This window comes from Phyllostomus discolor, chromosome 3 (genome assembly GCF_004126475.2).
Source record: "Phyllostomus discolor isolate MPI-MPIP mPhyDis1 chromosome 3, mPhyDis1.pri.v3, whole genome shotgun sequence".
NCBI lineage: Eukaryota > Metazoa > Chordata > Mammalia > Chiroptera > Phyllostomidae > Phyllostomus > Phyllostomus discolor.
This window is the reverse complement of record NC_040905.2, coordinates 10,335,982-10,351,477: the sequence shown is the minus strand read 5'-3', so window position 1 is coordinate 10,351,477 and position 15,496 is coordinate 10,335,982. Positions and strand designations below refer to the sequence as shown.

At 42.1% G+C, this 15,496-nt stretch overlaps 1 protein-coding gene across 2 annotated transcripts in view; it reads left to right on the top strand.

The window, feature by feature from the left end:
* The window catches only part of WDR70 (WD repeat domain 70), a 221,509-nt gene that overhangs the window by 44,586 nt on the left and 161,427 nt on the right, over positions 1-15,496 (top strand). For both annotated transcript variants that reach the window (XM_028527092.2, XM_036020201.1), the window contains exon 7: positions 2,612-2,745. In XM_028527092.2, coding sequence (XP_028382893.1) covers positions 2,612-2,745 — 134 coding nt within the window. The remainder of the gene's footprint in view (positions 1-2,611; positions 2,746-15,496) is intronic.

The following is a 15,496-nucleotide window of genomic DNA, read 5'->3' as shown; positions in this document are numbered from 1 at the left end:
TTTCATGGTTTTTAGGCTCCGCATTGGTTCTGCATCATGAATCACATCCACATGTCTTTTTGCTAATATAATAAAATAATGGTAATTCTGTTTCTCAACCAAAGAATTTACATCTTAGACAAAGAGAACATGTTTTAGGTGAAGAGCAGCTTTTTCCCAGGTTTCCCTTTTGCGTGTGTTCCTCCCAGTTGACACTGAACTCCAGATGACTCCAGGAAGCTGGACGCTGCAGGCTCCGATCGAGCCTCCCCTCCTCCCCGGGAGAACACGATGAGGAGGCCTGCAGCTCCCCATTACTCCTCCTACCCTGACTCCAGGCCTGTGCCTTTGTGGCTCCCACGGTGGTCGTAGGGAGGGACTGGCACTTCCTCCTGAGGGGGGACCGGCACAGATCAACCAGCCACAAGTGGCTGTGCAGTTTCAGGTTGCACTGAGTTGAGGGAACATTGGAGGGACGCCTCTTCCGTTTTAACAGGAGGGAAGGCTAGAGTGGGCGTGGAGGCAGGTGAGTTTGGAGTTGGTGGGAGCAGAAGTCACTTTTTAGACTTTAAAGCTACTGTTTATTTTTATTTTGATTGTTTTAAGTTTCAAGACATGTTCAGGCATAAAAATGACTTAGTTCTCATATATATGCTTTCTTTAATATATTTAGAGTACATATATAATTTAAACAAGTTATTAATTAATTTATGTACAATTTTCTTATACAATTGACCCTTAAACAATGTGGGATTAGGGTGCTGACCCTACATAGTCAAAATTCATGTATAACTTTTAAAAAAAATTATTTACTTATTTTTAGAGAGAGGGGAAGGGAAGGAGAAAGAGAGGGAGAGAGACATCAATGTGTGGTCTCCTCTCATGTGCCCACTACTGGGGACCTGGCCCGCAATCCAGGCACATGCCCTGACTGGGAATCGAATGGGTGACCCTTTGGTTCACAGGCCAGTGCTCAACCCACTGAGCCACACCAGCCAGGACTCATGTATAACTTTAAAAAAAAATTTTAGAGAGAGTAGAAGGGAGGGAGAAAGAAAAGAAGAGAAGCATCAATGTGAGAGAGAAACATTTATTGGTTGCCTCTCTAATGTGTCCTGTCCGGGGACCAAACCGGCAACCCAGGCATGTGCCCAGAGTGGGAATCGAACCAGCGACCTTTTGTCTTGTGGGATGACACCCAAGCAACTGAGCCACACCAGTCAGGGCACATGTATAACTTTTGACTCCTAAAAAACTTAACTACTAATAGCCTAGTACTGACCAGAAGCCTTACAGATAACATAAATAGTCAATTAGCACATACTTTGTATGTTATATGTATTATATACTGTATTACAGTGAAGTAAACTAGACCAAAGAAAATGTCATTAAGAAAACTATAGGGAAGAGAAAACACATTTACAGTACTATACTGTATTTATTGATACTGTAAGTTTATGTTGTCTGTTTACAAGATGAAAAATATCTACATGTAAGCGGATCCACATAGTTCAAAACTGTTGTTCAAGGGCCAGCTGTATTCTGAAATCAGTGTTTGCAGTAGCAGTTGATGAATGTCCATTATTTTGTCAATATCTGGTGTAAGTTGCAGTGATTCTGATGCATTTAATTATATTTCAAGTGAATGTATTAGAACTGGTGTAGGGTAGCATACTTTATATAAAACTTCGATCCTCTCGCTGCCTCTCATGTACACGGTGAGCACAGTAAATATTCCTACTGCAGCTCCTCCCTCCTGAGAGGGCCGTAGGTCCAGGGACCTCCTGCTTTGGCGGAATGCTCAGTGTTGCTCAAGGGCAGTGACTTACTCACTGGACATCACACGTGGATTGGACTGAGGAAAGTTCACAGTGGAAGCAAATATTTTATGGAACCAATATAAGTGCTATTTGTGGGGGGATTTAAGTTCTGGGCTTTATTTTAATAACTTAGGGGTAGAAACTAATGAGTAGTTAGTAATAGTCAATTCTTTTTAAAATAATAAATTGTAATGAGATACAAAATAAAAATGTTCAAATGTGAGAGCAAAACTAATTCATTAAACATCTTATGAGCTGTCATTACGGTTAGGTAAATTTGATAAAAAATAATTGTTTAATGTGACTATGCCATATGCACAAGATAATTTCTTATTTGTCCGACTTTGTTAAGTAGATTTCTTAAAGTGCCCATTGGCATTACTTACTCTGGTAATTTTAGGTTCATGTGTTCTTCATTTATTTGGTGGTAAACTACCTTGAAAGTTTTCCTCGGAATTGTTTACGGAGAGAGCTGAATTGTCCATGAGGTTTCTACTCGTATACTAAGGCAGCTGAGTTTGTCATGTGGAGTTGCAATGAAAGCTGTTCTGGGTACATGGTCGATAAGCTGGGACAAGGCTAGCGATGAGAGACATTAAATTATTTTTATTATTTGAAAAGAAATTATACTCACGATGCCAAAGTCAAACAGTGAAGAAGGTGCCGTCCCCTCTCGCTGCCCAGAAGCAGAACAGTCGCTGGTCTGCACTTCCGGTGCCTGTGAGACAGGAGATGGGGGAGCGGAAGGAGTCGGGGGTCACAAGGAACTTGAAGTAGCTCTTCTCCAATGACTTCTTATTTTTTTTAACCAGGTTTCTGCTTTGGGTCTGGACCCCTCAGGTGCCCGCTTGGTGACTGGAGGATATGACTATGATGTCAAGTTTTGGGATTTTGCTGGAATGGACGCTTCTTTTAAGGCATTCCGGTCCCTTCAGCCCTGTGAATGGTACGTGTCTTTCACCGTGATGCCTTCACATTGGAAGGCAGAGGGGGTGCTCTTGTCGCCTGAATTCCATCAATAATGGTTTGAACCAAAATACAGACCTTCATTATTCAAATGAAAGTAAAATGCATCTTAATTTTTTTCGTTTAGTTTCATCAACCTACATTTGAAGACATTTTCTGTGTTTTGTTGTTTTTAGAAATATACTTCTATTTAGAAATTGCTACCTTGTCTAATTTAGTGTGAAACATCCCATAACTGCTGGGTAATCTTATGTGTGTGTGTACGACCTATGCCAAGCAGCACCCAGGTGCTCATGGGTGCTGTGTTGTGTGGGTGTGGTCAGCTAGCATTGTACTAGAAAACGCTTAACCTGTTGCTATCACAAGCCATCCCCTTATTCCTTACTTTTGACCATATTTGATCTTTTAGCATACTGGATACAAAAAAAATATGGATTTTTATTGGTCAAGTTGGAGTCTAGTTAACTTGCATAATGTATGTTGGAAATGGGCTCTTATTGAGGACATTTAGAGGTGGTGAAGATAAATGGATTAGCTGAAATTACTTAAACCCACTTTTCTACTCTTGCATGAGTGGGGTTTAAGAATCTAGTTTTGCTTTTTAATCTGAACTGTTAAGGATGATTGTGTTTTTTTTAAAAAGTATTTTATTTATTTAATTTTAGAGAGAGGGGGAGGGAGGGAGAAAGAGAGGGAGAGAAACATCAACGTGTGGCTGCCTCTCACATGCTCACTACTGGGGACCTGGCCTGCAACCCAGGCATGTGCTCTGACTGGGAATTGAACCAGTGACGCTTTGATTTGCAGGCCCACACTCAGTCCACTGAGCTACTCCAGCCAGGGCAGGATGATGTTTTTGTTTAACTTAATATCCACCTGTTAACTCCAGGGTCCGTCAACTATATGGAGAAAGTTTCTGTCTCTAGACTATTGGGTGTTTGCTCCCATTACTTATGAAAGTGGTAGTTGGGGCATCTCAATGGCTAGAGAGCGGAGATTTTTCTGAAGGCTGAACAACAGGTCATATGAATTGTTTTTGCCTACTTGCTAATAAATGCTTGGATGATAAGTGTCTGTGTGTATTATAGATCAGAACTGGGTCTGACACTTCAGGTTTCTCTGGCAGCTGCAGTTATCGATCAAAGTAACCATTTTGACTAAAGTGGCTCTGGTCAGTTTTCTAACAAATCATACGGACTTGTAAATTTTGAAGTCCTAAGTCCTAAGCGCCTACAAAAGACTTGAGAATTCCCTAAATGAACAGAGCAGATCTATAATCAATTGGAAATGGAAAAAAAATGGAAAAAAAACTAGTATCTCCAATGATGTCTAGATTTAAAATAGCTCTCTTGATTTAAAATAATAGCGTGTTATCTCGAGTTAGTATGTTGACCTTTAAAAAAATGCACATAAACTATGCTGTTAATCCCTTTCCCCACGGGATGGTGTCTTGATTCACATGGGGACTGGGCTCTCCTTCCCCTTTACACTTGTCCGCTGACTTGCTCAGGACTGCCCCCTGCTGTCAGCCCTGACAGAGGTAATGGTCCTCTCTGAATAGACCACATCTCGTGAGTCTCAGGCCAGTGCCCTATTACTAAACTATGCCAGCCCTGCATGCTCATAATTGAAAATGCAGAAAAGCCCAAGAATGAGCTTATTTTTCTCCTATAATTGTTGCATCTTGTATATAATAGTGAGCTATCAAATATTAGCTGGGAAGAAAGAATTCTGACAATTCATATAAAAGTAATGTAAACTCTGACACTGTAAACATTATGTGAATGTTACTCTTTTAAATCATGAGAACTGTTTAACTTTGCCATATTTGCCTCTAACCTCCAAATAATGTGACCACGTTTTATGACAATGGTTTTTTGATCAACATGTCTGTCTACATCTGTAATCCACTTTTTACTGGGAAAAATTTCAAACATAGAGAAAAACAGAGGGATAGTTTAACAGCCATCAGCCCTTTACCTTGATTTAATAGTTATAAACATTTTTCTGTATTTGCTTCACTCATTTTGTAATTTTTGAAGTATTTAAAAGTAAAGACAGATATAACTTTTACTTTGAAATGCTCCAGTTTATATCTTTCAAAAATAAAAGACATTTTTATAATTGGACAGTTATGTGCAAAAAAAAAAAATGAAACTAGACCACTAGCTTACACCATACCAAGAATAAACTCAAAATGTATTAACGACTTACTTATGAATGACAAGTAAGTAACTGATGAATTCTTACTAATACATCTGATTCCTCCATCGTACAGTTGAGATGATATACTTGAGATAGGCAAGATACTTTGTGGGGAGATACTTTGGTACAAAGTAAATATCCAGATTCTTGCCATCCCTTCACTTAATAAGTTTAGTATCTATTGATTATTTGTACCTAAATCAATGATTTCAGTGAGGGTTGCCAGTTGGTGGTTTTCTAATTCTATTATTTCATCTGTGTGTGTTTGCTGGCATTTTTCTAAAAGAACTTTCCCTCATTAATTAATATGATTTTTTTCCCCTAAAATACAGTTTGTGCTGGAGTGGCAGAATGAATGCTTAGTTTTTTCCCTTTAATTGCCCATTTTCAGCTTAGGGGTTAGTGATGATAAATGAGTTGCTGTTATTGGGTGGTGATGGCTTTTTTTTTTTGCGTTTTCTTTTTTGAGTATCAGTATTTATGATTTTAAAATGTTCATGTGTTTCAGTCAATTGCAGTCATTATTCTTTTAGATGTTCAAATTATCCCCGATTAGGCCAGTGGGAGCCTCTGATTGCTGGGTAGTTTTGACACGACCTCATTAGTCTTAAAAAGCTTTAACTTATTTTTTAGCACAACATGAGGGAGGCTTTCTAGTGCATTCCTGTCCAAGTCCTGGAGTCACTGTGTCCCTTGGAGACATGTTTTCTCTTTTTTTTTTTAAGTGGAAATGGTATTTGGAGACCAAATCTAGATGTTACACATGCTCATTGGCATTGGGTATTAGAGTTCTTGACCTTCCCGGTGGACAGAGGAGGAAAATATAGGTAGATATGTGGGCATGCACGTGTATTTAAATGACAAGATCGTATCGATATTTCCATTTCAAAATCTCAGTAAACTTTTAATTTCAGAATATTTCTTAACTTATGGGAAGCTTCGATGATAGTTCAGAATTGAGGTATACCCCTGACACAGTTTCTCCTTTTGTTTATTAACACTTTATATTATCACAGTCCATTTGTGACAGGTACACCGATGTTGGCGCATTACTATTAAGTAAACTTAATTTGGATTTCACTTTTTTAAAAAGGATGTTATTTATCTATTTTTAGAGTATGGGGAAGGGAGGGAGAAAGGGAGGGAGAGAAGTCGTGCTGTGACAGAGCAACATCAATTGGTTGCCTCTCGTACGTGCCCCGACCCGGGACCGAACCTGCAGCCCAGGCCTGTGCCCTGGTCAGGAATGGAACCGGTGACCTTTTGCTTTTCAGAACAAAGCCCAACCAACTGAGCCACACCACTTTTTTTTTTCCCCTTCTTTTTCCTTTTTTAAAAAACTAATATTCCTTCCAAGATACCACATTCCATTTAGTCTTCATGATAGTTTCTCATGACTTTGACATTTTTGAGTTGTCCTAGTCAGCTGGTTTGTAGAATGTGCCTTGATGTTTTTTTCTCTGATGTTTTTCTCATGGTTAGACTGGGGCTGTGGGTTTTGAGCCTGAACGTGACAGAGGTGAAGTGCCCTGCTTATCATGTGTCACTGGCATGTGCTGTCACGTGTTTAAGGCTTCTCCGCTGAGAAGTTTCTTTGTCCTCCCCTTCCCATGTGTTCACGAATGCTGCTCACACTTGGGAGAGTGGGAAAAATAAGCTTTATGTCCAGGAGAAAGTGGTATTTACATAAACTACTTGGAATTCTTCCGTAAGGAAGAATCGTCTCTTTTCTCTATCTATCTATCTATCTATCTATCAATCAGTTTGTTTTTTACCAGTATCTTCTACTGGCCATTTATTTTATTCCTTAGGTTGTAAGCCAATACCGTGTTACTTACTGCATTTTGCCATGTATAATGCAAACTTTCAGCAAAATAAAACATCTTTTGTAATCCTATTATTTACTTATTTATATTTATACTTCCTTTTTGTATTATAAAGGAATTTTAGCATTTAGTTTTGAATATATTATGGTATCAGAAATTTTATGGATCAATTACCGAACACAAGGACAGATACAAGGTATTTCAGGTACTACCCGTGCATAATGCCCACCCTTATTTTTCCCTCAAAACCTTGGGGCACAAAGTGCTCACTGTACATGGCAAAATACGGGTATTTTGTCTCAGATTGTTTCAGTTTTGACTGTTGGGAGCTATTTCAGTTTGGCTCTTACGTTCCTTTCTTTGATATGCCTCTTTTAAATTTTTCTTTATTTTTTTTTCAGTGCTTCCTTACTTTTTGGGTACTCTAAGATGCTCTAGACTCATCTGATGTTTCCTCCTGCCCCAGTTCTAGAATCAGTCATATCTCCTAGGAGAAGGGCATCAGAAAACAAGAGCTAAGTTCTCGATGCGCTTCTTCTTTTTTAAAAAATATTATTTATTTATTTATTTTTAAAGATTTTATTTATTTATTTTTAGAGAGGGGAGGGAGAAAGAGAGAGAGAAACATCAATGTGTGGTTGCTGGGGGCCGTGGCCTGCAACCCAGGCATGTGCCCTGACTGGGAATCGAACCTGCGACACTTTGGTTTGCAGCCCACGCTCGATCCACTGAGCTATGCCAGCCAGGGCTACAATGCACTTCCTGCTCTTGGGCCGTCACGACTCTCAGACCTCAGACAGCAGTGCTGGAAGCATTGCGTGTGCATGTGTACCACACCTGCGTGTGCACTGTACCTAGAACTGCTTCTCTATCCTTTTGCATCTGTTTTAAGCTGAATAGACATTCATACTCATGTGTCTGACTCCAATCCAGGACACACTGTTTCATTCTAGCCTGTCCTGTTCTTCCTCCTCAGAGCCTTCACCTTTCCGCCGGTGAGACACCCGACTCCCATCACCGTCCATACACGTATTTGTTCAGCCCCAGTGCACGTGTAGTGCAGTTTCAGCCTTGTAAATGTGTGGCACTGTTCCCATTTAAATGTAACGTACAGAATGTTTACTTCATGTCTTTGACTTTTGTACTCAAATTCAGAGATAGAGCATATTCTTGAGGAAAGACCTACTGGTCAAAACCAGGGGTTGGCAGAGTTTTTCTGAAAAGGGTCTGAGAGTAAGTATTTTAGGCTTTGTAGCCGGCAGATGATCTCTTAGGATTTATCTCTGTGTGCCTGTCTGTATTATATAATATTAAATTGGTTTTACATTAATTTTTTAAATAAGGCGAAAGGTGCAGTACAGGCGCTCACATTTTTTGTTCAGTTACGTTGTCATTATTTTGTTAGCTCATTTTTCCAGTTTTTGATTCTGGCATCCAACAGATCAGTGATCACTCCTTTTTTTTTTTTGCTAATCGCAAATTTGATAAATGTGGAGTAAGTTCTCCTTCAGTTGATAACTGTTGAATACGGTGAAATCAGACTTCGATATGCTGTTAGAAGCCTTTCTTTGTTTTGCATTGATCTTTTAAACAACTTTTTGATTAAGCGATTCCCCCATATGAGAATCCATTCATACTTATAACCAAGCTAAATTCTTCCGTAATTTTTTGTCACGTCCATCTGCATTTTTCCTGTGTCATCTGCCAGAAAGACTTGCGGAAATTTGTTGACTGTCTTGAAAATATAAAGGCACAGGAGGCTGTTTTCAGACCGGTCTGCTCACCTGCAATAGCAGCTGTCAGAACCTGGCGGATATCCAGGAGACAGCATCGTGGTGAATAAGTGGGTGTCAGCGAGGCGCTCACACCCAGGGGACCCCGTAGCCATTCAGCGAGGAAGGTAGAAGCCCTGAGTACGGGGGTGAGCCTGAGGCCGGGTGTCGTGGGTTGGGTGCCTCTGGTGAATTTCTCCAAAGCACTGTGGGTGCTGTGGTGTGTTTGGCCTTGCTCTCACTCCCCTGGGCACCTTAAAAAGACCGATGTTAAATGCTTTCTTGATCTGCCGTTATGGAAATCAGAGCCTTAAAAAGCGCTTTTCTTTCGTTGTTGCCGAGAACTGCGACGCATCTTCCATTTTTGGTGTTTTGAAGTTTGCCCAATAATTTGTTTTGAGCTTTTGCCCAGCAGCAATACTAGATTTGCTGATCTCTAGCTTCTAAAGTCTTCCTTTGTCCCGTTTCATGAGAACCAGTGTCTCCTTTTCTCTGATCCGGCCTGCGGCCTGCGGGTCTTCTCTTCTTTTTCCCTCTGTGTTTCCTCACGGAGTCTCACAAACAAATGTAGGTGTGAGTGAGGATCCTTGAGATCACAAACTCTTCCTTCGGATGTACCCTCTACACCTCTACACGAGAGAAAATGTAGACGGAGTAGCATTTTTCATAAAATACCACTTTTTGATCACTTAGGTAACTCAAGTTAAGGATTCTCGATCTTTTACGCACTTAACGGTGGATGTGGCGTGGTCCGAGAACTGGCATTTCTAACAAGGTCCTAGGTGGCCCGGTGTACCTGTTCTTAGGACGCACTTTAAGAACCAGCATACTTCTTAGCTGTTCTCTCATGGATGGACGTTAGCATTGTGGCTACTTTTTCCCTATTGCGAATGAATGACGAAATGATTATCTTTGTACCATTGAGTGTTTCTCAAGGACAGATAGCCAGAAGTGGAGTGCCATCGGTGCATGCTTGAAGGTTTCGGCGTTGCCAAAGGGCCCTCTTTCAGTTGTCCGCTTTGTGGAATGCCACCTGGCTTGTCTCTGGGGGGCCAGGAGGCAGCACAGCGGCCTGCTTTGCCATCTCTGCTCGAACCGAGTAACACCTTCACAGGCCCAGCCAGCACCGGACTTGGGAAGGAGCCACGTGAGTGCTCTCTGATCAGGATGCACACGGTGGACTGGAGAGCTAGCAGGAAAGTTCGTGCTTCATGCAGCTACTCAGTTAACATGCTATAGTAGCTAAATTTTCACTATATTCCTGGGGCCTGCTGTTATTTATATAACTGAAATTCATGCACAGCAGAACCACACAAAGCAAGGATTTCCTGTATTTGACATGAATTTTTTTTTAAAAACTCAATTGTACACATATAAACAATTTCTTTATTGTAAAAAATAAATTATATGTCTCTACTCTGATCTTTTGGTCTGCTGGCCGATTAGCAAGTTAATGATTCATTTGGAGATTTATAAGGCAGGTGATTTGCTTTAATTTGGGGGATAATTTAGCCAACCAAATGTTCGGTCAGAGCAACACAATTTCATATGCAACAAGTATGGTTTTATTTTTTTTATTATTTTTTGCTTTTTAAAAATGTTTTGTTTATGCTAGCACAGTTGTCCCCATTTCTCTCCCTTCCCCTCTCCACCAAGCCCTCCCCCACTCCCACAGGCATTCCCACACAGTGGCCCGCGTCTGTGGCCACATACGCAGTAAGTGTTAAGTATTGTGTATTGATTTTATTTGTTTTTGAGAAAAATTTTTGCAGTTTTTATTACCATGTGATATGTTTTTTAACAATTTCTTAGTTGTTTGTGTCAAATGTTCACCCTTTTCAAGTGGATGAATGCTACTGCTTTTCATCAGGTGTTTCTTGCTTTAAGCAATTGCTGTTTGTTTGACTTGTAAATGTTAAAATGAATTTCCATTCCAGAAGTTCTTGCTGTGTTAATTCAGTACCTTACTGTTTTTCATGAATGCTTTGAAAATCACATTTATGCAGGTATAATCTCACATATAGCACAGTCCATTCTTTTTAAGTTCTGTGGTTTTGAGCATTGCATGCAGTCACATTACCAACACCACGGTCAGATTACGGCCGTTTTCGTTATCCTAAAAGCTCCTTACAGCCATTCTGCGGTCAGTCCCCTCACTTGGCCCCCAGGCCACCACTGTGCTGATTTTGTAGGTGCCTCTACTGGTAGTTCCCCACCTTTATACCACTGTGTGCTCCTCCCTTCTACAGATGGGTGATAGCTTATCTGTTCATCAGTTGACAGGCATTGGGGTTACTTCCAGCTTTTAGATTTTATGAATCAAGCTGCTATAAATATTTCCATATAGGTCTTCTTATGGATGTTTTAATTATCTTGGATAAATACTTAGAAGCTAATTGCTGGGCTGTATAGTATGTGTGTGTGTTCACTTTATAAGAAATTGCCAGGCTTTTACAAAACGCTGTCCATTTTGCTTTCTTAGGAGCAACGTATGAGTCCTAGTTCCTTCATGTTCTTATCTGCACTTGACATTATCAATGTTTCTAAATTTAGCCATTCTTTTGGGTGTATAGCGATATGTAATTGGGTTTTAATTTTCATAATTGTTAGTGATGTTGGGCTTACTTTTATATCCTTATTTGCTCTACATTTATCTTCTTTGGTAAAGTGTTTGTTCAAATCTTTTGCCCTTTAACATTGTTTTCTTTCCCCCCTTAGGTTGGTTGATAAAGTTCTCTATAAGATATGTGTACCACAGATATTTTCTCTCAACCTTTGGCTTGCTTTTCATTTGCATAATAGTGTCTTTTGAAGAGCAGCTTTAATGTACTTTTAAATATTGTTCTTTGTCCTTACCCATTTTCTGTTTGTTAGTATATAAACCATATTTTCTTGACATTTCTCTTTTCTTTAATGGCATTTTTTAAATTGTTGGTCAAGTAAAGTTGTCGCCATTTTCCTCCCACCACGCTCCCCCATCCCATGTGGAACCATAACTGACCTTGAGTAGCCGCAGCAATTTTGAAAAAGAACGAAGTAGGAGGGATCACAATACCTGACATCAAACTATGTCACAAGGCCACGGTAACCAAAACAGTCTGGTACTGGCATAAGAACAGAAACACAGATCAATGGAACAGAATAGACAGCCCAGAAATAAACCCAAGTCTCTGTGGTCAATTAATATTTGACAAAGGGGGAAGACGCATAAAACGAAGTAAAAATAGCCTCTTCAACAAATGGTGTCGGGAGATCTGGACAGCTACATGCAAAAAAAAAATTGGTATTTTTTTAGATAGATTTCTACAAATATTTATGAAATGAAAAATAATTCCCCCCAATCCCATTTTGTAATATCTAACTTGCATATCTGTATTTTTCAATTACTGGGGAAAGTTGGGGAGTCACACCTGGGGTGCACGTGTGTGACGTGGGAGAGAGGGAGCACTTCCCCTTCCTTCTTTTCCATGGTGTGGCAGGGCAGTGTGAGCTGCTGTCCTCATTAAAAAGATGTACTTCAGAAAACAAGAGACACCGTAAACAAAATTAAAAGACTATAAGCTCAAAAAAAAGTTGAAATATAAATCGAAAGTAATAGACAACTGTTCATAACACCTAGAGTTTCTACAAGCCAATAAAGAAAGGGATATCGGAAAATTAAAACTGGTCCAAGTAAGTGAATTAACAGGCAGTAGAAGAAATACAACTGTAGGCCTGGCAATGATGAAACAATCCATGCTGTCCAGTGTGGGCGGGCGGCAGGGTGGGGTACCAGTCACTGAGCTTTTCTCCCCACAGAACGACTGGACAGTATCTGTTAAGTTGTAAACTGTGAACTGTGATGGCAGGGTCTGGAGAAGTACGCACTTTCAGGCATTGTGGGTGGGAATGTAAATTGCACCAATTTGTGGAGGGCAGTTCGGCCTCATCTTCCAAATTACAGACACGGGTACTCTGGCCCGGTAACCCACATCTGGGAACTTCTCGGATATCCCCACCCATGGGAGCGACAAGGAGTAAGTCTATTTATCGGAGCGTTGTATGTAATACCAACTTTATATTTCCTTGAATTTTATTTTTAGCACAAAACAATGGCAGTCTAAAAATATCTTTTTTTTTCCTTGCAAACATTCACAGCTAAAGTCTTTGTCCTTAATGCTCTAGAACAGTGACTAGTGAATTATGACCAGAGGGTCGAATCCAGTTGATGGCCCATCTTTTTGTGTGGCACTGGAACTAAGAACCTGACAATTTGAAAGGATTGTAAACCAAAGTGCAACAAAGAATACACAGCAGATTGTACGTGGCCTGCAAAGGTTAAACTATTTATGGAGAATTTGCTGACCCCTACTGTGCAGCCTCCTCACAACCCCCTGGGACTTGACTCGCCTGTGCCTGGGGGCAGACAGGCCGAATGGGTTCCTCTTGCATCTCCCTTCCCTGAACCCGGTAGCTGGTGGAGGGAGCTGCGGCCAGAGGGGGTTCCAGGGGCCGGGTCTGAGAGTGACCTGAGGGGGGCCCCCCTCTGTGTGGTGGGCACTGTGCTTTGGGGAAGCCGTTCTGTTGGGTTTCTGACCGGCTGGTGCGTCTTTGTTTCGTCAACCCCGCGTCTTCTGTGGGACGTGCTTCTCAGCCGCCCGCTGTCCCATGTTGTGACAACGGTCTCCACAGGGTGGCCTTTCTCCTTGGAGACCCGGCTGCCCCAGGGTTTCGTGGCTTGTGGGAGACTTTCCCACGAGGCCGTTGCATCCTTTTAAGGAAGTGTTTTTCTGATCACTCTGGTCCTTTTCTAATAGACACTTCTGAATAGTTTCTACCTTTCAATTGCTCTTTCAGTTTTCAATTCTGATATTTCTCCCTTCAGACAATCTGAAAGGAGACCTCTGATGGAAATAAGTAATAATAATGGCAACTCCTTGTTTCATGTGCCGTGGCCAGTGCCTTTGTGTGTACTGTTTTCAGTTCTCACTCGGTCCTATAAATGTTATTTTTCCTGCTTTTTCAGTGGAGGGAACCAGGACCAGTGAAGCTGCACAGCTCCTGTATGAAAGTGTCTCAGGAGCACCTCTGTATGGTCTGCCTTCTGGTCTAGTCTCCTGATTTTCCAAAAAAAAAAAATTCTTCCTTCTCAGGCTAGTGGCGCTGAGAAGCCTGCTCAACGTCCCGCAGCTAGTTAGCAGCAGAGCGAGGGCCTGAATGCCTGGCCTCCGGACTCGCATTCCGCTGCGCTTTTCACTACACCAGGACACCTTGGCTCCTGAGCCCCAAGTGACAGCCCCAAGCAGCTGTGTTTATCTGTCTTGCATGTCTCAGCTTGTTTTGCTAGCGGGGCAGAAACTACTTAAAAGGATCCTCAGTCTTCACCTTTCCACTCCCTTCCACTTGCACTCACACACTCCCGCTCCCCCACGAACAGCCTCACAGGGAGAATTGTGCGGTGTCACTGAGCCTTCCGCTGGTGGCAGCGTGACACCCAGAGACAACACCCACTTCCTCGCGACTCCAGTGCCTCCTCAGGACTGGCTTCCCCTCTCTTCCCTTTGATCAGAATCTTAGTTGTTTAGGCAGGAATCTGAGGAGCAGATGCCATGCCCCTTGAACAAGCCCTTTAATTCTCCTTCGTGCTGAGTCTAATAGCTCTTCATCCCGCCCTTTTAACTCTGGCCGGCAGGATGGGATGGAAGTGGGGTGGGAAGGGCGAGCTGCAGGCCCAGCCTTTCATTTTCATGCTGGCAAGGAGAGCGCCCGCCTGAAAAAGGCAGCGAGGCGGTGGGAACACTGCATTTTCCTAGAACGCCAAAGCAGCCAGGTGGATGTGAGTGTGGGGTCACTGAGAGTCTGGGTTTCCTCCCAAGTGCGAGGGGAGCAGTTCGGTGGAGCCAATAGCCAGAGAAATGGAGCCGTGGACGTTTTTACTACCACGTCTTCTTAAAGTTCACTGCTTTTTTTGTTTGTTTTAGATTTTCCTTCCCTTTTGGAAATTAAAATGATTCACCAGACAAAAAAAGTGATGGTATCACTAAAGTGAAAAGATCACTTACAGTGCTTGATCTGTCATAGTTAGTGAGTGAAGAAAATGAAGACTTCCCCCCGATGGGAGTACTGTAAACAAAAATACACCCTGTGGACTCACTGGGTCATTCCCCTCTACTTTATGAGACCTTGATTTAGTGATCTGGACTATTTAATTATCAAAGATTAGTTTGTTTATATATAAAAATTTTGGATTAAGCAGCCTCTGATTTTCTCGGCTCCTAATGCATTGCTCGAAATTTGGCTTATCAGTTAGTGTCTGCTTAGCAGAGAGAAGTCACACAGTAATTGGAACAGTTTGTAATAAAGAATTCCTGGCTGCAACAGCGGATCGGAGTAACGAGGGACTAGCTGGTATGAAATAAGAAAACTCTAAAGACTCTTGGCACCACAGGTAAAAGAAACAGCCAATACCCCTAGTGCAGGGGGTAGGACATTCAAGAGAGAGGCGTCCCTTTTTCCCAGACCTCATCTGAGAGGGCGAGGCTGTGGCTCCCTGAATGGTAAGGAAGTAGCTGGGTTGTTATGACAGTAGAACTTGCCAGAAACCTGTTTCACCAGGGTCCCTCTGCTGCAAAACCACGAAGGCGGTGCTGGGCGAGGCTCCTGCTGCAGGAGCCCGGCAGTGGGCACTTCAGGAGCCAGGCAGTGCTCGGAGAAGCGGCACAGCCACAGCGGCCAGGCCCCGGAGAGGCTGTGTGCGGTGGTGCAGGAGCCCGCCAGGAGGAGCACACAGCCCAGGCAGAGAAACACTGGATCTGCGATGCCCCCACCCACAAAACCGAACTTCCCGCCAGTTGGCAAAGGACAGACATCTGAAGGGCCCGAATCCGTTTCTGCAGAGCAGGCAGTGAAGGTTGAATTTGGAGCTGAGAGGCAGTATTTGGATGGCTGG